We start from the raw sequence: 20,644 nt of genomic DNA, 5'->3' as shown, positions 1-20,644 counted from the left end.
TACTTGAGTCTACTGATTCTGGACAATACAGAGCGCAGCAGTGTAGTATGAGTAGGCCTACCAATATAAGACTCGTTTATTATTCTATCAATTGAAAAAGCAGAGCAGCATTAGGTTTGAAATGATGGCAGGACTTTGAAAGAATGGTAGAATTTTCTCTGAAACATAAGAGGGTCTATCAATCTCACCGAGCAGCAAGCCCAATGCACATTTTAATTTGAGTAATTTAGCAGACACTGTTATCCAGAGCAATAAGAGTTAAGTGCCTTGCTCATGGGCACAACTACAGATTTTTCACTGAGTCAGCTCAATGATTGGAACCAGCAACCTTTTGGTTACGCTCTAAACGCACTTAACCACTAGGCTACCTGCCATCTCAATGTATGTTACGGCAGCCTAATTTCCTTTAACAATTTGGTCACTAAAAAATAATTCATGAAACATGTGTGACCTGTCATATGGAAGCTATTTAGCATGTTATCTAAAAAGAGTGACAGATGGTTCCACATTTGGTAATCATTCCTCATCAGGTTGTTTTTCTGTTCTTTTTTCCCCACAATTCTCCATCACACACACACACACACACACACACACACACACACACACACACACACACACACACACACACACACACACACACACACAAAGGATACACTCGTGCAGGAAATGACACTAACTCCCCCGTCCATTCCTTTGTTCCTCTTATTCTTGGCTCCCTGTAAAGTGTATTTCTGCTACAGATCATTTGAGGCATAGCCTAACCACATTTATAAATGTGTTTTGCAAACTTGATTAATTAGGTGGGTTCATGTGAGATACAACTGGATGGAAGCAGGTGGAAACTCTGGAGCTGAATTGAAAGTAAAGCTTAGCAAGAAGCATAGCTAAAGCAAGAGGACTCTGTCCTGCCTCCTTAATTCTATTGTGGTGCTTCTGTCAAAACAAAACAAACAAGATTTTTATCTGCAAGAAGCTGTTTATTTGTGGCCTTGGTTCACCAGCAAACCCCACAAACCACTTGTATATTTATCACTGTGTCTTAGAAATTCCTCGAGAGCAGCAGTAGTATCTTTCAAAACATCATTGAGTTTGTATGCTGCTGGGCCTGCAATGAGCTGTAGAGCACTCCTCCATTACTCAGGGAGTCAGCTTGATTTCTTGTGAAACAGCAGTATGGTAATAGGGCATTGTTGCAGTTAAATTACATAGAAATATTTTGGGTTTGATCTTAAACGGATATCCACTGTGCTTTGGAGTTAGGCAAGACAAGCCTATTTCTCCCCCCAAATTCTTCACATCAAATGCTACGCATTGCCAGTAAACAGGATTTATGTTTTCCAGAATCACTCTCAAGGTCATGATGGATATAATGTGCTTAGAGTTGTCGGGTCTCTCAACCCAGAGTCATTGTGTGCTCTCCCGACACTCCGCTGGGTATTTGCAGGAAGCAAGGCTGTTGTACAGTCCCCCCACATGCTATCTTATCCCTAGGGATCCATAAGGAGTGGCTAACGGCTAGCTATAGCCACAATCTTTATTACTAAACAATTGGTCCTCCCAACTAGAGTAACATCGGTTTTCTGTCTCCTGTCACCACACTTTATATGGAGTGTATCAATTGTAGATATACCAAATTAAAAACAACTAATTGATAACAAAATATTCTAGGGTAAAGGGTGCCAAAATGTTGCATGCATATCATTCTGTCAACAGAGAAACATAAAAAAAAGTCATATTTGGCATCACTGATGTCGTTTCAAGTTTAAGAATCTAGCCCACTGGTTTCATAAAGCCACTTAATGTATTTACACAGCTTCCAAGGAAAACAAAGGTTCTGGCTGGAGCCTTTGAGTCAAGCTGGCCTTTCAGGGATAAAAAGAGGAAGAGGGATAGAGAGAAGGTGGCGGGGAGAAGAGTGAGCTTAGGCATTGGCTTGCAAGTGCAGGGCCTCATGGCCCCCATCCACTAACAGCCCATCCTCTCTGCTTGTTTCCTATCGACATAGGGTCCCTGCACTGTGAACAGGGGACTCAGAGGACTTGGGATCTGTTGATAATGGGCCCTGTTTCTCCTTTGAGTAGTTTATTATCTCTGGCAGAGAAATCTTCAAACATTCTCTCTGGCCAGGCCTGGGCCCACTGACTTCATATGCTAGATTTCATATTGTCAGTTTGAGTTTGTGGTGCTGGGTGAAAAGTTATGATTTAACAGATATTTAATATCTTAACCAAGGTGGCTTTATGAATGCTATATTCAAGGAGCCATACAGTATAGATAAAATGATCAATACAGAGCCAAAGAGATACTGATTTAAATAGTTATGTGGCTGGGCACCCAAATTCAGGTCAACCTGTTGAGATTTGTTCATCTTCTCAAGGAAAGATAAAACATGCTACATGCAGTATTATTACATTGTAATGAAGCTTTGTAAATCATAATGTATGATGAGGTGTTGTCTATATCAAAGATGAGGATTCTAAAGCAGAGTGGAGGATGTTTGGATTATCACTTCCAAATGGACTACAAGAGTCGCAGGGGAGACGGGACATGTACACAATTCAAGTCCCTGTAGAATGTATCAAGCGGAGTAGAGTTGATGTCAACAGCAGGCATATGGTATACAAGACTGTAAAGGTCCAGTGATAAATGGTCATATAATATGGCACCACACAATCAACTTACTTTTGTCAAGCAATCTGCAGAAACATAACCTATTTATATCTTATTCCTGTCAATCAACATTATTTATCATTGGGAATGTTATTATTAGTTACAGTTAGCCAATGTGTTGGTACATCATTTGTGTGTGTGGTGTGTGTGTGAATGGGTGTGTGGGGGGGGGGCATTATACAAAAATTTGCATTGTGGCATCACTGGTGTTTGGTAAATAATCAGCCACCCGATGCATAGGGAAATATTGACATCAGCCAAGAAGCAACTGCATCCATGATGCAACTATTAACAAATGTCCACATCCTTTTAATGATAACACAGTGCCATTATTGCTCGTCTCTACGAGATCAGTGTTGTGTATTTTGTTGAGAATCAGCCTGTTTTGAGATGTCATTTTCCAAACAGTAGATTTCAATGAGAAATCCAGTGTGGAAGTCTAGGATGATAATATCATTCATTTATTCTACAGCAAGCCTACAGCAATCCACACAGATTTGAAAGACCTCACTCTAAACCTCCTGCCTGAACAATTGCAAACTTTCTTTATCTTTACCATGATCCATCCTAGGGCTGACCCCATTTAGTCGACTGGTCGATTGTTTGGTCAATAGGCTGTTGGTCGACCGATCATTTTTTAATTGAGCAGTTGCAAAAAAATAAATGTTTTATGGCACATCTTGATTGACGTCTGTCTCAGTGGACTAATCCATTGCGGAGGCCACGGGGATGGCACACCATTATCACCAGTAGTATATTTACTGTTAATTCACATAATTTCTCATCTACAATGTTTGTTTGGCTGCCGTAATTTCTGTTATTAATGAATTCAATATGTTATTATTACAGTGTTTTACAGTTCTTATTGTCGGAGTGGACACGTTGTTTGCAGAGCTCACAACCTAGGCTACACTTGTGCGAAACAAGTTCGGGTTTATTTCATTCCATTTACGAGTTGTCAATTTATTAATTGTGTTTTATTTGGAGCGGTCATGTCAATGTTGAGTAAGGAGGCACACCTGATTATGCATAGAAGTAGGTCTAGGCTTCCTGGCCTGCGCGCAATTGTAGGCTTATAAATGTGCCCATTTGGGGATCTGATAGTATTTCTGATTATCTTAACTCAACACCACTAATGAGCTGTGGAGCTTCTCAAAGTCATTTTTTCCCTCACCTCAAACAAATCAAATCAAACAGCAAGTAAACAAAGTCTGTTTTTACATCCATTGAGAATGACAATCGTTCCTCAATGTAGCCTATTTGAAAAATCTTTCCAGCTCTCTCCGTTTGATAACCACTTGGCATGAAAGGAAATAAAATGTAATGCGCTGATCTGGTGGAAACATCATAAAATAGGCCTACCTGATTACTTCTTATCCCTTGCGCAAATACAGCTGTGTCTGTCCAGAGCTCACCTGCAGCAGGATATTTTCTACCTGCAGGCTGCAATGTTTTTATTTGTTGGCTTTATGTAGGCTATATTGACTAGTTGGCGATGGCAATAGAAGTTACTTTTAGATTTGTATAATTTTCATTTAGATATAATTTTTATTAATCGCATGACAATGATTTTGAGATATGAAGACTTGATTAGAAAATAAAAATGTGCATATGAAAATCATAACTGGCACACAGATCGGTAGAAATTGTAAGATAAATTGGCACTCCAAATGGAAAATGTTTGCCAACCCCTGATGTAGCCTATTACCGGCAACTTCGGGAGCATAATGACAGAATCTGTGAAGGCCAGCAGCAGGTGGCAGCGAGAGGAGGGTCAGGAACAGGTTTTTGTCTTCCAGTTAGGCTATCTTGATTTCTAGCTCCCTCTTGAGTCAATTGTGTGTTTTAATTATTGAATCACGGTGTGCTTAAAGCATCAGACAAGCTCAGTAGCCTACATATAGTTGATTTTATTAAAACACATAGGGTGTTTCTATATATGGAAAAATATACTTTTTTAAATCGAATTGGTCGGACTCTTGGTCGACCAAGATTTTTTTTTTTGTCGGGACAGCCCTAATCCATCCACAACACTTTCGTTAATTATGATATGTTTGAACTTGACAACCTTTGCTCCCCAGAGGTATAAGGCAGCCCCTCATAAGAGTCTCATTCAAAATGCAGTTTTGTGAATGGATCAACAATTATACAGAATTCAAGGGTACATTTGGAGACAGTGTCGACAGAAATGAATCAAATAGTAAAAGTCTACAAAGGACTTGTCTACCATGCATCCTGTCTGACTATGTTCTGGCAATGTTGGCAGTATTGCAATAACAGTGCAACAACTACAGTGCATGTTGTATTATTTTATGGGGGATGGATATATTTTTCATATATTATTTTTGTTATTTTTTTTTTTACAGTCAGCAACTCTTTATTTGGATAGTCTGTAGAGCATCTAGATGGACTATCGGTAACATTTCAACTACACTTAACAAAAATATAAATGCAACATGTAAAGTGTTGGTCCCATGTTTCAAGAGCTAAAATAAAAGATCCCAGAAATGTTCCTATACACACAAAAAGCTTATTTCTGTTTACATCCCTGTTCGTGAGCATTTCCCCTTTGCCAAGATAATTAATCCACCTGACAGTTGTGGCATATCAAGAAACTGATTAAACAGCATGATCATTACACAGGTGCATCTTGTGCTGGGGACAATTAAAGGCCCATCTAAAACGTGCAGTTTTGTCACACAACACAATGCCACAATTGTCTAAAGTTTTGAGGGAGTGTGCAATTGGCATGCTGACTGCAGGAATGTCCACCAGAGCTGTTGCCAGAGAATTTAATGTTTATTTGGCAGTACATCCAACAGGCCTCACAACCGCAGACCGCGTGTAACCACACCATCCCAGGACCTCCACATCCAGCTTCTTCACTTGCGTGATCGTCTGAGACCAGCCACCCGTACAGCTGATGAAACTGTGGGTTTACACAACCTAAGAATTTCTACACAAACTGCCAGTAACTATCTCAGGGAAGCTTATCTGCATGCTAGTCATCCTCATCAGGGTCTTGACCTGATTGCAGTTTGGCGTCGTAACTGACTTCAGTGGGCAAATTCTCACCTTCAATGGGCACTGGAGAAGTGTGCTCTTCACAGATGACTCCCGGTTTCAATTATACCTGGCAGATGATGGTATGATTTGATTCATTAGGATCCCCATTAGCTGACGCCAATGGCGACAGCTAGTCTTACTGGTGTCCGACGCATAACAAAAAAGACATTACAGTCAAAAGGCAATTTACATACATTTAAAAACATTAACATGTAGTGTGTGTGTGTGCATCTATCAGTTACACATACATGTCAGTACATACACACAACAAGTAGGTGTATGGCGTCGTGTGGCGAGCGGTTTGCTGATGTCCCAGAAATGAAATGTCAACGTTGTGAACAGAGTGCCCCATGGTGGAGGTGGAGTTAAGGTATGGACAGGCATAAGCTACGGACAATGAACACAATTGCATTTTATCGATAGCAATTTGAATGCACATAGATACGGTAACGAGATCTTGAGGCCCATTGTCATGCCTTTTATTCACCGCTATCACCTCATGTTTCAACATGATAATGCACAGCCCCATGTCTTAAAGATCTGTACACAATTCCTGGAAGCTGAACATTTCCCAGTTCTTCCATGGCCTGCATACTCAGACATGCTACCCATTGAGCACGTTTGGGATGCTCTGGATTGACGTGTACAACAGCGTGTTCCACTTCCCGAAAATATCCAGCAACTTCGCACAGCCATTGAAAAGGAGTGGGATAACATTCCATAGGCCACAATCAACAGCCTGATTAACTCTATAGCGAAAGAGATGTGGCGCGCTGCTTGAGGCGCGCTGGTGGTCACACCAGATACAGACAGATTTTCTGATCCACACCCATACCGTCAAAAAGAAAGATGCATATCTGTACTCCCAGTCATGTAAAATCCATAGATTAAGGCCTAATGAAATAATTTCAACAGACTGATTTCCTTACATGAACTGTAACTCAGTAAAATCTTTGAAATTGTTGCATGTTGTTTATATTTTTTGTTCAGTGTAACTATCTCTAACCCTAAACCTAAACCTAACCCTTACCCTAACTATTATTATAAACCTACTCCTAGCAAGCAGTTGCTTATCAACAGATGGTCATACTATCAACAAACTATATAGAGCATCTACAGATGGAAAATCCGGTCTATCCAAATAGTGACACATTATTATAACTGTAGCAGGGGAGACACTGAGTGGCCATCAGTGAGTATTGCACTTTTCTGTGGCACGTGTGTGTTATAGGCTACAGTATTATATATTCCCAAATAAGTTCTGATAAATTGACATCAAGGTCTAATACATTAATTTCATGTTTTTAATTAATTATTAAATAAGTTAGTGACAACTCACTACCTTTGGTCAAGTAGTGGTTGACCAAAGCTCCAACTACTCACAGGATATGAAAGGGCACTAGATAAAGGGCTGACGTCAAATGAACAGAACTGTGACGCACTGTTAGTGAGATGAGAGCAACCCATTCTTCTCAAAAAGACAAGCCTGTCCTCTCCATTGTCAACCCTACTCACAAATATGCATGACAGATTAAGGATTTTAATGTCCACTATACACATCTGTGAATAATCAAACTTTAAGTTAAGTATTTCACTGATGTAGAGTAATATGGTGTTTGAAGTACAGTAGGAAGTAGCTTAATATACAACCATCAATAATGCTCGAGTCTCTAAATGTCACAAAAGATGACTGAAAAGACAGCAATAAATACACACTACAAAAACAACAAAATACTGTTGTTCTCTCCATGCACATAGGTTATTATTTTCACATCAGGAATATCAATAATAAAACAAAAATTAGATTTTTTGTATTTTGTTCTTTACTCTTCATGTCACACAGGCCAGCAAGTTTAAACAAAAGTAGTATAATTGTTCACAGTATTGCATTTTGCACAGTGTTATACAGACTACAGTGTTTCAAGTGAAGGCACAAAACAAGAGGTTATTCTTGCAAATAAACCCCACCTACAAACATAAACCAGGGAGACTAAACTTGTAGATATAAGAGTAACACATAATTAACTTTATCTCTGGTCACATCAACACCTTAATCCTCCTCTCTCTTTCTGATTGTCCAGTGTTAACAACGTCCTGACGAAACCCATAAGCCCCAAAGTGCTCTTTTGCTCAATTATGCAACTCTGATACCATTAAAATATACCTCGCTCCGCTACAAAACTACAAGTTACATCATTTTAACACGTTGTATTTGCTATATAAAAGGAGCATGCTCTCACAAAAGCTATGCACCTCATGCATCTAAGTCCAATTACTTTCACAATGCAAAGACAGACAAAGGTAGTGAACTGAATACCTGCGACAAAAACGTACTTGAAGCACACACATAAAATCATTAAAATCTGATTCAAAGTACTGTATAAGCATTCCGTTAACCACTTTTGGTAACAGGGCCCTCTATGCATTGTACAGTCGTGGCCAAAAGTTGAGAATGACCCAAATATTAATTTCCACCAAGTTTGCTGCTTCAGTGTCTTTAGATATTTTTGTCAGATGTTACTATGGAATACTGAAGTATAACTACAAGCATTTCATAAGTGTCAAAGGCTTTTATTGACAATTACACAAAGTTGATGCAAAGAGTGAATATTTGCAGTGTTGACCCTTCTTTTTTAAGACCTCTGCAATCCGCCCTGGCATGCTGTCAATTAACTTCTGGGCCACATCCTGACTGATGGCAGCCCATTCTTGCATAATCAATGCTTGGAGTTTGTGGGTTTTTGTTTGTCCACCCGCCTCTTGAGGATTCACCAAAGTTCTCAATGGGATTAAGGTCTGGGGAATTTCCTGGCCATGGACCCAAAATATCGATGTTTTGTTCCCCGAGCCACTTTGTTATCACTTTTGCCTTATGGCAAGGTGCTCCATCATGCTGTAAAATGCATTGTTTGTCACCAAACTGTTCCTGGATGGTTGGGAGAAGTTGATCTCGGAGGATGTGTTGGTACCATTCTTTATTCATGGCTGTGTTCTTAGGCAAAATTGTGAGTGAGCCCACTCCCTTGGCTGAGAAGCAACTCCACACATGGTTTCAGGATGCTTTACTGTTGGCATGACACAGGACTGATGGTAGCGCTCACCTTGTCTTCTCCGGACAAGCTTTTTTTCCGGGTGCACCAAACAATCGGAAAGGGGATTCATCAGAGAAAATGACTTTACCCCAGTTCTCAGCAGTTCAATCCTTGTACCTTTTGCAGAATATCAGTCTGTCCCTGATGTTTTTCCTGGAGAGAAGTGACTTATTTTACTGCCCTTCTTGACACCAGGCCATCCTCCAAAGGTCTTCGCCTCACTGTGCGTGCAGATGCACTCACACCTGCCTGCTGCCATTCCTGAGCAAGCTCTGTACTGGTGGTGCCCCGATGCCGCAGCTGAATCAACTTTAGGAGATAGTCCAGCAAGCGCCAGGGCCATCTTGGGCGCCCTGAAGCCTTCTTCACAACAATTGAACCGCTCTCCTTGAAGTTCTTGATGATGCGATAAATGGTTGATTTAGGTGCAATCTTACTGGCAGCAATATTCTTGCCTGTGAAGCCCTTTTTGTGCAAAGCAATGATGACGGCACGTGTTTCCTTGCAGGTAAGCATGGTTGACAGAGGAAGAACAATGATTCCAAGCACCACCCTCCTTTTGAAGTTTCCAGTCTATTATTCGAACTCAATCAGCATGACAGAGTGATCTCCAGCCTTGTCCTCGTCAACACTCACACCTGTGTTAACGAGAGAATCACTGACATGATGTCAGCTGGTCCTTTTGTGGCAGGGCTGAAATGCAGTGGAAATGTTTTTGGGGGATTCAGTTCATTTGCATGGCAAAGAGGGACTTTGCAATTAATTGCAATTCATCTGATCACTCTTCATAAAATTCTGGAGTATATGCAAATTGCCATCATACAAACTGAGGCAGCAGGCTTTGAAAATTAATATTTGTGTCATTCTCAAAACTTTTGGCCACAACTGTAGACAATTAACATATTAGGCTTTGATCTTGTCCCATCGACATCCCCATGATCCATGAAAACTTCCCGTGAGAAAGGCTGTCGTGTCACAGTTTATGAAATCATGAAATGTCAGAAAAATAACCAAATAAAAAGTTATACTTAGCCACAAAGCACAGTATTGTTCAACATTCAATATCAATGCCAGAAGAGGACTTGGTCTACATAAGGGTTGGTGACAATTCTATTTAAACTTCAGTCAATTCAGGAGTTCTGCTTTAGAAATCCAATTATTTTCCTGAATTTTAACTTGTAATTGACTTCAACCCTGGTCTACACAGCAGCACCATGTAAATAAATAACTATAAAAAGATTGGGTATATTCATGTGTTTGCTACATTGCCTTAATTTCATAAAACTACATTTCACTTTGAGACATACAGTAGCTCTATACAAAATATCAATCAACACCAATAACAAAACATACAATTACAACAAATACCAAAAGAGACATTTGTTTTATATTGATTTCCATTCGAATACATTCTCATGGTTTGATGGAGTGCATTGACTTGTAAACATAGATACAACATCACAGCAAATAAGGATGCACGATTTCATTCAAATTTACCCCCACGTTTCGCTACATTCACCTAGTTTCCATTTCTTTTTACCAGAGAAAGGATGACCCGTCACACATACATTTAAATGAAAGGACATATCTGTTATCTGTGCTTGTTAGGCCTAGAAAAAAATTACGTGTTTTGGTTAAAAATCACGGGCCTTTGATTCAAAGTATGCATCTCTGTACATTAAAAAAGAGGAATGTGACATGGAACCTTAAAGCCCGTTATGAAATATGACATAGCAAGCATGATCAGCCTGTTCTTGATGACCACAGCTTCAGGCTATGTGCTTGACAGATACAGCTGCATGCTCAGGATACCAGAATGTTTTTATTTCATAGATTTCTATTGCAAATCACTACTGTTCCTCAGTTTTTGCAAAGCTAGGCCTACTGTATATGAATTGTTAATAATTAAATTACACTAGTATTATGATTATGTGCAGAAGCGCAATATAGACCTGTATACTAGGGCTGGAATAAAACACTTAGCTTTGTATTAGCTGTTTTGCGCTCCTAGAGGCAGTGCAGTCAAATATATATATATATATACACACATAAGTTTGGGGTCACTTAGAAATGTCCTTACTTTTTAAAGAAAAGCACATTTTTTGTCCATTAAAATAACATCAAATTGATCAGAAATACAGTGTAGACATTGTTAATGTTGTAAATGACTATTGTAGCTGGAAACGGCAGATTTTTTATGGAATATTTACATAGGCGTACAGAGGCCCATTATCAGCAACCATCACTCCTGTGTTCCAATGGCACATTTCCAATGGCACATTGTGTTAGCTAATCCAAGTTTATAATTTTAAAAGGCTAATTGATCATTAGAAAACCCATTTGCAATTATGTTAACACAGCTGAAAACTGTTGTCCATATTAAAGAAGCAATAAGACTGGCCTTCTTTAGACTAGTTGAGTATCTGGAGCATCAGCATTTATGGGTTCGATTACATGCTCAAAATGGCCAGAAACAAAACTTTTTTTTTGTTTTTGGAAACTCGTCAGTCTATTCTTGTTCTATTCCATGCGAGAAATTGCCAAGAAACTGAAGATCTGGTACAACGCTGTGTACTACTCCCTGCACAGGACAGCGCAAACTGGCTATAACCAGAATAGAAAGAAGTGGGAGGCCCCGGTGCACAACTGAGCAAGAGGACAAGTACATTAGAGTGTCTAGCTTGAGAAACAGACGCCTCACAAGTCCTCAACTGGCAGCTTCATTAAATAGTACCCGCTAAACACCAGTCTCAACGTCAACAGTGAAAAGGCGACTCCGGGATGCTGGCCTTCTAGGCAGAGTTCCTCTGTCCAGTGTCTGTGTTCTTTTGCCCATCTTAATCTTTTATTTTTATTGGCCAGTCTGAGATATGGCTTTTTCTTTGTAACTCTGCCTAGAAGGCCAGCATCCCGGAGTTGCCTCTCCGACGTTGAGACTGGTGTTTTGCGGGTACTATCTAATGAAGCTGCCAGTTGAGGACTTGTGAGGCGTCTGTTTCTCAAAGTAGACACTCTAATGTACTTGTCCTCTTGCTCAGTTGTGCACCGGGGCCTTCCACTCCTCTTTCTATTCTGATTTGAGACAGTTCCCCCCCCCCCCCCAGAGGAAGGTAGTATATCTCTCTCACACACACTACAAGATTGGAATAATACTGTGAAAATTATGAAAGAGCTGTTTGAAAAGGTCGCATGAACTTTCAGCTCGTTTTGCATGGGTGGAGTTTGGCCTACCAGGCGGTATAAGTTAATAGACCAATAACAAAGAGTTTCAAACCTCTCTGCCAATAACATCTAGTTTTCAGGTTACATATCCCTTCCATTCGGCTTCTCTCATTAGGTCCTTCACTCAGACCAGACAGTTTAAGCAAAAGTCTTACTTATAAAATGGCTTTTTGCTCAGAAGCAATTTGTTTGTTTTTTACCATTTTAAATTGAAAACAATCACATTGACGTACTTAATTGTTACTGATAGATGATTTGATAGAGATAAAAAAACAGCTGCATTTGACCTTGAGTTTAAAGGACCCCCCCCCCAAAGGTAGTTGCCGCCACTATATCGATGTAATCTCCTGTCCTAGAAAGGAAATACACGTTAGGTTCCTCCGAAGAATGACAAAATATATATATTTTTTTACTATTAACTATTTTTTAACTATTCAAAAGATTAGCCAGCTGGCTCTATGGCTGGTTCTGGACCTGGATTTGTCATAAGCAATGATTTATGGAAAACTTCGCCACAGACGGAAACCACTGGCCTATTTTTGACTTCATCATCTATTGTTATCTCCAAAGTTTTGTCATCATCCATAAATTGCGTCCGCGAATCCACGATAGAAATAGTTAGAAAGACAAAGCTCTGGTAATATGTATAAACATGGAAAGATAGCTGATATGCGTTTTTCTACATTGTAATAGACACGGTGCAACCTTTAGTAGGTACTTTAGGCTGCTAGCAGGCTTCAGTACAGCAAAGCCATGTAAGCCCATGCTCATAAAGTGAAGTGATTGGCTACAATGACTTTACCCATGATCATGCACACCGCAAATGACATGAAACTATAAATTCCTTTAATTTTATTTTGCGGGTGCCTTTTCATTATCTGGATAGACAATTGTGGTTTTCTATGCTATTATCTCACGCAATTATACCATTTATAAAATGGTCCGATTTTAAATACAGACTAGCAAAAAAATTTATTTAAATAAAGTGAAAATGTACGAATTATCCAACGGATTATGATAGTTTTCTGGTATAAAAAAAAGTGGAGGTGTAAAAACGTTTGAACCCCCTATTTAAATTTGCTCAATGGCTCAGCCAGCCAATTGGACACAATACTGTTCGGCTCATCTCAGTCACAAAGAGGAATAACTTTCCAGCTGTTTCTGATTAATAAAAATAAAATATATGCTTTTATTGTCACATACACCAGATAGGTGCAGTGAAATGTGTTGTTTTACAGGGTCAGTCAAAGTAGTGCGGTGCCCCTGGAGCAAATTAGGGTAAAGTGCCTTGTTCAAGGGCACAGACAGGTTTTTCACCTGGCCGGCTCGGGTATTCTAACCAGCGACATTTTGGTTCTGGCCAACGCTCTAAACAATGCCATGCTGGTGGGTGGTAACATTCAAATAAAACCCAGCCCTGAAACATAGGCTGAAAATAATTTGTATGTCATATCACAGGAAGAAATACCACATTCACACAGATTTGCAAGAAGTGGGAAGTTTGGATTTGTCACTTAAAGCCCAAATATATAGTACTTTGACTAATATGATGACTTATTGACTTAAATTGTTGTGCAACATCTTGGGTAAGCTCTGGCCATCTTTCACCTCAAAAGTGGATTTCTACTGGTGTGGGCAGTTAACAATTCCATTATCTAGTTTAAAAAAAATAGATCTACACCCATAAATAGTATGATTTAATACTAATTAAAACATCAATGACGATCAGAAATACATTTCCATCAAGTTACTACAGTACTTCCAAAATTGAAACTAGGACAGTAGCAACTTCTAGGACAGAATGGAGCAAAAACTAGCGTACACATGGCCATAAAGCATCCCCTGCTCAGTATTATCTATACATTCAGTAAATACATATCATATATACATTCATTTGTCGGGCCCTGGTCAGGTTACCTAGTCCTCAAATCCAGCTGATCTGCGGCGCTGGGTCCAGGCTTCATCCCTGCGATCAGGTCTGAAGTAGCCAGAGTTACCCACTCTCTCACTAGGGCCTTTGGGGAACGCCCGTCCTAACTGGGAGGGGTGCATTCTACCCTCCTGGGGACAGGACTGTGACAGCTGATAACCTGCTGACCTAGAATCAGGGGACAGTGCAACAAACCTCAGACACAAAACCAATGCTTCAACAGGCAGCACGTAACGATGACAGACTCAGGATTAGTAGAGAAGATAAAACTCCGAATCATTACTAATGAATGAGGACACAGAATCTCATTTGCGACAAGGGATCCCTATGTATAATTTATATGTAACCATGTCCTAACCTTTGAAACTGGAAACTCAGCATTGTAATCAAAGTGAGACACTAAGGCACAGCCCAAAGCTCATGGCCCCAACTATGGAAAACGTAGATCATGTATATCAACAGTAAAAAAGTGAAGTTCACAAACTCGCCTGCTTTTGGTTATTCTATGAGGTCCATTTTCAGCTGTCTGGTGCTGCAGGGGAGATGAAAAGATGTCAGGTATTTATACTGTTTACACCAAAGCTCAAACGCTGATATTATCCAGTTCTGGAATGTTATCATGTTTCCCTTTTCTAGATAAATACGGAGGAAGAAAACATATCTGAATAGGCTTCCTCTCAACTCCACAACTGAATCTGGGAGGCCAGTTACGATCAACAGTTCTCACGAGGGTTCAAATGTGTAACAATTATGATATTCTCTACTCTCTCCCTAACCGTCTTTCCGTTGACATCTAAAAAAAAGTAAGAGCAGCTGCCACAAAATACTTTGAAAAGGAATCTGTCATTGTAAACACATTGCTGTCAGTAGTAGGAAACAGGCTTGATATTGTACAGTACCATGTAATCGGTGTAGGTTGGTGGACTGGGTGAGCTCTGGTAGTACTCCAGTAGCCTCTCAGCCAGGGCGATGCGTTTGAGCAGGTTCTCAATGAAACGTTGGATCCGAACTTTACCACATATCTCATGCTGGGCTGCAGCCTCCAGAAAATTCTGAATGGTGATGACTTCTCTGAAAAAAAAGAAGGAAAGAAAAGAAACAAAACTAAGATACAAATTCAAGACTTGAGGGGGGAACAATGGGGGGAGTATCTAGTAACATGCTAAAGAATATTGCTACTGCAAAAATTACAGAAACTCCATTAGCAACAGCAACAATCTAAGGAGTTACCAGATTAGTGTACTGTCTGCCACTTGAGCTCATGATTATGATTTTAACTAACAATACCGTAAGGAAATGTTAAGACTGAGTTACTGACTCAGACACTACTCACTGTTCTCTCCTCTCCAGCTCGTACTCTGACTCGTTCAGCTGCTCCTTTAGTGTGGCGATCACCATCACGGCCATGTCCACCTGGTGGCTCAGCGCTCTCTCCCTCTCCTGTACCTCCTGCCTCTCCTGGGCCAGGTGCTGGGAGTGGGCACGCTCACACAGCAGCTCTGTGTCCGTCTGGGCCAGCTCCGTGCTGACCCTGTGCAGCCTCCTCTGCATGGTGCTGTCCGCTGCCAGCAGGACCTTGGCAAGCCTGCGCCGGACCGACACCTCCCCAGCACAGACACTCCACTCTGGGGACACCGCCTCAGGCTCGCTGCCTGGGTCTGGAGGGTTGTCAAATGGAAATGGGATATGATCTCTCCCAGGGCTGGACTTGTGGAATTTTAAATCATCTTTACGGGCCTCTTCTTCCTCTTCCTCAGTCTGTATCTCCTCCGCTGCCTGCGTCCCCACACTATGCGTACGACACCTCTCTATGCAGCTAGTGACCTCTCGTGTGTCACTCAGGGAGCGCACATGCAGGACTCTCTCTGGGTGAGAGTGCCCCCTGCGGGTCGGGAGGCTCAGCTCGTGCATGGTGTGGTAGTAGCTGTGGCCATATTCCAGGTGGTCTCTCAAGGAGGCCAGGCTATGGAACCTCTCACACTCCCCACACCGAGGGCACCTAAATGGGAGCTGGGAGTCCGCAGATGCCCCACAAGCCTGCCCATTCTCAGTGATGAGAGAGGTCCTCCTGGCGCATACCTTCGCCTGCATTTCACCTACAACCTGGAAGCTAAACACACAATGGTTACAGTCAGCTGATATATGACTGATATACGTAATCCAAATACAGTAAACTTACGACAGCAGGTAGCCTAGTTGTTAGAGCATTGGACTAGTAACCGAAAGGTTGCAAGATCAAATCCCCAAGCCGACAAGGTAAAAATCTGAACAAGGCAGTTAACCCATTGTTCCTAGGCTGTCATTGAAAATAAGAATTTGTTCTTAACTGACTTGCCTAGTTAAATAAAGGTAAAATAAAAATAATAAAATGACAAGACTGATATCTCATGCATACATCAATCACTCAGCTATATTACTGCAATTAAGTAATATTCAACAATAGGCTATTAAATCAAGCCTACATTTGTTTAAATCAAATCCAATTGGCTGTTTAATTTATTCAATCTGTCACCTAACTGACAACTAAGGTTGCAAAAGCCTACCTTCGTAAAACGAAGTGGCCTGCAAATCCTTATCAACAACCAGCAAACAATAGATGAATATGGCAATATGGTTGACGGCAGAGTCATGTAAATACAATTAAAGTATTTAGCTAAGCGATGGCACATAAGGGCTCTCGATATTAACAGCTTGTCGTAAATGTAACAGGTCATTTTTAAAAGGCTTAACTATTAGCTAACGCTGGTAGAATTTCTTCCTACCCCATGCATGGCTCATCACTACTAACGTTAGCTAGCTAGTTAGCCAGGCTGCTGCTGCCAATACACAGCTCCATGGTGTTTTATATTACACCATGATCTATTTCGAGCTACTGATGCAGGTAATCTCGCATAAATATATAGTTTACCTGTATTTGCATGATGATGTCATGCAAAAGAGCAAGAATTCCCCACACAGATTTCCTGCGTAGGGTTGTGAAAATGTTAGTCAGCTGAGAGCAATGAACACAGCCTCCCCTACTGTAGGCCTACCTGGGACTGGTTATGTATAAGCTAGTGACGATGAGCAACCAAATATCAATGGAATGTTGCTAATTCAGTAAAATAGCTACAATATCGCGTTTACTGTCTACCAATTAGAACCAGAACAGTGCCTTCATTGGTCATTGTAATAAGCGTTGCACATGATGGCATAAATATTCTTCGCCGTCAAATACATTTTTGAATGGAATTTAAAATAGTCATAATTTCCAACTAAATTAATAAGAAATTATATGTTATTAACTGTCAGGCCGTTAAAATCGTATTTTTTTAATTGAACTCCACAATGTGCATCTCAGATAATGGTGAGGAGGAGTCTACCGTGTCCGGAAGCGACCCTTAATTTTCTGGATTCAGACAGTGCGGAAGAGGCAAAGGAAGTGGCCCAACTCGACAGAAAATCTGGCTCCCTCCAGCAGGTGGCGTTTTTTTTTTACCCCCCAAGGAAGGATAGAAGTTTCGTAACGCTTTAGGTTGTTACAAGTGTACTGATATGAGTAGGACACGTGACTTCCCGGCAACTTTGAGAACAAACACTTTGGCTGCATTCCAAACACACACACACACACTGGCTGCGTTTCAAACTCATAAAAGACACACCCTCGATTTATGCCCTTGGGGCAATCCCCGTCACCAACTTGGACGTTGGTCCTAACGATAAACCAAACAAGGGAAGTTCGCAATGTAAGTTCTTCAGCCCTTGGTTTTGATTGAGTTTGCAATTATATTCACTTCGGGCCAGAAACACCCCATAATTAAATTCTAGATTATTGTACACCCGCTAAGAAAAGACCGCCAAAATGTAAAACCTCAACATACAAGTGTAAGTAAAAACGAATGTAAATTAGTTAGAAATTGTGCTACTAATAACCATGACGCACAAACACGCCTCGTAAAAGTAATGAAGTTTTTGTTTGGTTAACTTTTGGAAATTGTAGAAATAAAACATTTTCCTTCAGAAGTTCCAGCTAGGCAGGTTAACGTTAGATAGCTAATTAATAGCTATCATACAGTAGGAGTATATGAATAATTATATAGTTAATATAAGTAGACATGCAATCATAATTGACTGTAGAGTATATATAAAGCACCCACAAGCTAATGGTGGCTGAAAACACAATCATCCCGGGATGAACAGTGACGAAATGCCGGGCAAGATGGTCCATTTAAAGATCATTCCTTCCTCCCTCCGTTGCCCTACAAGTGTATACTTATCAGACATTGTGTTTTCAGCCACGGGTAGCTTGTGGGTGCTTTATATGCGCTACAGTCAATTATGATTGCATGTATACTTACATAACTATATCATTATTAATATAGGGTGTGTCTTTTATGAGTTTGAAATGCAGCCTTTATATTGGAGTTGTCTCGAGATGGCTATACATATTCTTGGCATGAGGCTGATAGCGTAGCATTTTAGATATTTTTTTTATTAATAACAAACAAAAGAGAAATAATCACATGCAAACAAGAATATATACAAACTATTTACATTGGAAGGAATACTAAACAAACAAATCATATTAATAATACAACAAGTTTAGGTTTTGATTTAGACCATTTGCATTTGTGAATAGGAAATGTACCTAATATTACCAAATCAAATTTTATTTGTCACATGCGCCGAACACAACGTTTAGACCTTACAGTGAAATGCTTACTTACAAGCCCTTAACCAACAATGCAGTCTTAAGAAAATACATACAAAAATTGAGAGATAAGAACAACAAATAATTAAAGAGTTGCAGTAAATAACAATAGCGGGGCTATATACAGGGGGTACCGGTACAGTTTCAATGTGCGGGGGCCACTGGTTTCGAGGTAATTGAGGTAATTATGTACATGTAGTTAGAGTTATTAAAGTGGCTATGCATAAATAACAGAGCAGCAGCAGTGTTGGGGGGGGGGGGTCAATGCAAATAGTCTGGGTAGCCATTTGATTAGCTTTTCAGGAGTCTTATGGCTTGGGGGTAGAAGCTGTTTAGAAGCCTCTTGGACCTAGACTTTGTGCTCCGGTACCGCTTGCCGTGCGGTAGCAGAGAGAACAGTCTATGACTAGGGTGTCTGGAGTCTTTGACAATTTTTAGGTCCTTCCTCTGACTCTGCCTGGTATAGAGGTTCTGGAAGCTTGGCCCCGGTGATATATTGGGCCGTACACACTACCCTCTGTAGTACCTTGTGGTCAGAGGCCGAGCAGTTGCCATACCAGGCAGTGATGCAACCCGTCAGGATGGTGCAGCTGTAGAACCCTTTGAGGATCTGAGGACCCATGCCAAATCTTTTCACTCTCCTGAGGGGGAATAGGTTTTGTCGTGCTCTCTTCACGACTGTCTTGGTGTGCTTGGACCATGTTAGTTTGTTGGTGATGTGGACGCCAAGGAACTTGAAGCCTCAACCTGCTCCACTACAGCCCCATCGATGAGAATGGGGGCGTGCTCGGTCCTCCTTCTCCTGTAGTCCACAATCATCTCCTTTGTCTTGATCACAATGAGGGAGAGGTAGTTGTCCTTGCACCACATGGTCAGGTCTCTGACCTCCTCCCTCTAGGCTGTCTCATCATTGTCGGTGATCAGGCCTACCACTGTTGTGTCATCAGCAAACTTAATGATGGTGTTGGAGTCGTGCCTGGCTGTGCAGTCATGAGTGAACAGGGAGTACAGGAGGGGACTGAGCACGCACCCCTGAGGAGCCCCCGTGTTGAGGATCAGCGCGGCGGATGTGTTGTTACCTACCTTTACCACCTGGGTGGGCCTTCAGGAAGTCCAGTATCCAGTTGCAGAGGGAGGTGTTTAGTCCCAGGGTCCTTAGCTTAGTGATGAGCTTTGATGGCACTTTGGTGTTGAACGCTGAGCTGTAGTCACTGAATAGCATTCTCACATAAGTGTTCCTTTTGTCCATGTGGGAAAGGGCAGTGTGGATCTGTTGGTGCGGTATGCAAATTGGAGTGGGTCTAGGGTTTCTGGGATAATGGTGTTGATGTGAGCCATGACCAGCCTTTCAAAGCATTTAATGGCTACAGACGTGAGTGCCACGGGTCGGTAGTCATTCAGGCAGGTTACTTTAGTGTTCTTCGGCACAGGGACTATGGTGGGCTGCTTGAAACATGTTGGTATTACAGACTCAGACAGGGAGGTTGAAAAGGGAAGTTGAAAATGTAAATGAAGACACTTGCCAGTTGGTCAGCACATTTTCAGAGTACACGTCCTTGTAATTCGTCTGGCCCAGCAGCCTTGTGAATGTTGACCTGTTTAAAGGTCTTACTCACATCGGCTGCGGAGAGTGTGATCACACAGTCATCCGGAACAGCTGATGCTCTCATGCACGTTTCAGTGTTACTTGCCTCGAAGCGAGCATAGAAGTTATTTAGCTCGTCTGGTAGGCTCGTGTCACTGGGCAGCTCTCGACTGTGCTTCCCTTGTAGTCTGTAATAGTTTGCGAGCCCTGCCACATCCGACGAGCGTCGGAGCCGGTGTAGTACGATTCAACCTTAGTCCTGTATTGACGGTTCGCCTGTTTGATGGTTCGTCGGAGGGCATAGCAGGATTTCTTATAAGCTTCCGGGTTAGAGTCCCGCTCCTTGAAAGCGGCAGCTCTAATCAAATCAAATCTTATTTGTCACATAC

The 20,644-nt window shown here is 41.1% G+C and overlaps 1 protein-coding gene across 1 annotated transcript; it reads right to left on the bottom strand.

The window, feature by feature from the left end:
• Positions 1 to 13,734: 13,734 nt before the first annotated feature.
• On the bottom strand, positions 13,735 to 17,349 carry LOC139570941 (protein ZNF365-like). The gene is made up of 5 exons (XM_071393292.1): positions 16,889 to 17,349; positions 15,314 to 16,090; positions 14,880 to 15,051; positions 14,469 to 14,512; positions 13,735 to 14,148 (listed from the first exon to the last, which is right to left on the bottom strand). The coding sequence occupies exons 1-5, from the start codon at positions 16,909 to 16,911 to the stop codon at positions 13,968 to 13,970; spliced, it is 1,197 nt and encodes a 398-aa protein (XP_071249393.1). The 5' UTR covers positions 16,912 to 17,349; the 3' UTR covers positions 13,735 to 13,967.
• Positions 17,350 to 20,644: the final 3,295 nt, after the last annotated feature.

Source organism: Salvelinus alpinus, chromosome 3 (assembly GCF_045679555.1).
Source record: "Salvelinus alpinus chromosome 3, SLU_Salpinus.1, whole genome shotgun sequence".
NCBI classification, from domain to species: domain Eukaryota; kingdom Metazoa; phylum Chordata; class Actinopteri; order Salmoniformes; family Salmonidae; genus Salvelinus; species Salvelinus alpinus.
Note: the sequence above shows the minus strand (reverse complement) of the source record. Positions and strands in the feature narration are given on the sequence as shown.

What these genes read in the sequence shown, in the direction of transcription:
- LOC139570941 (XM_071393292.1), bottom strand. Translation starts at nt 16,911, where the DNA reads ATGACATCATCATGCAAATACAG. An exon ending in GAGCTGGAGAGGAGAGAACA is followed by an intron (nt 15,052 to 15,313) that starts GTGAGTAGTGTC and finishes CTTTTTTTTCAG; the next exon opens with AGAAGTCATCACCATTCAGA. An exon ending in CATAGAATAACCAAAAGCAG is followed by an intron (nt 14,149 to 14,468) that starts GCGAGTTTGTGA and finishes CCCTGATTCTAG; the next exon opens with GTCAGCAGGTTATCAGCTGT.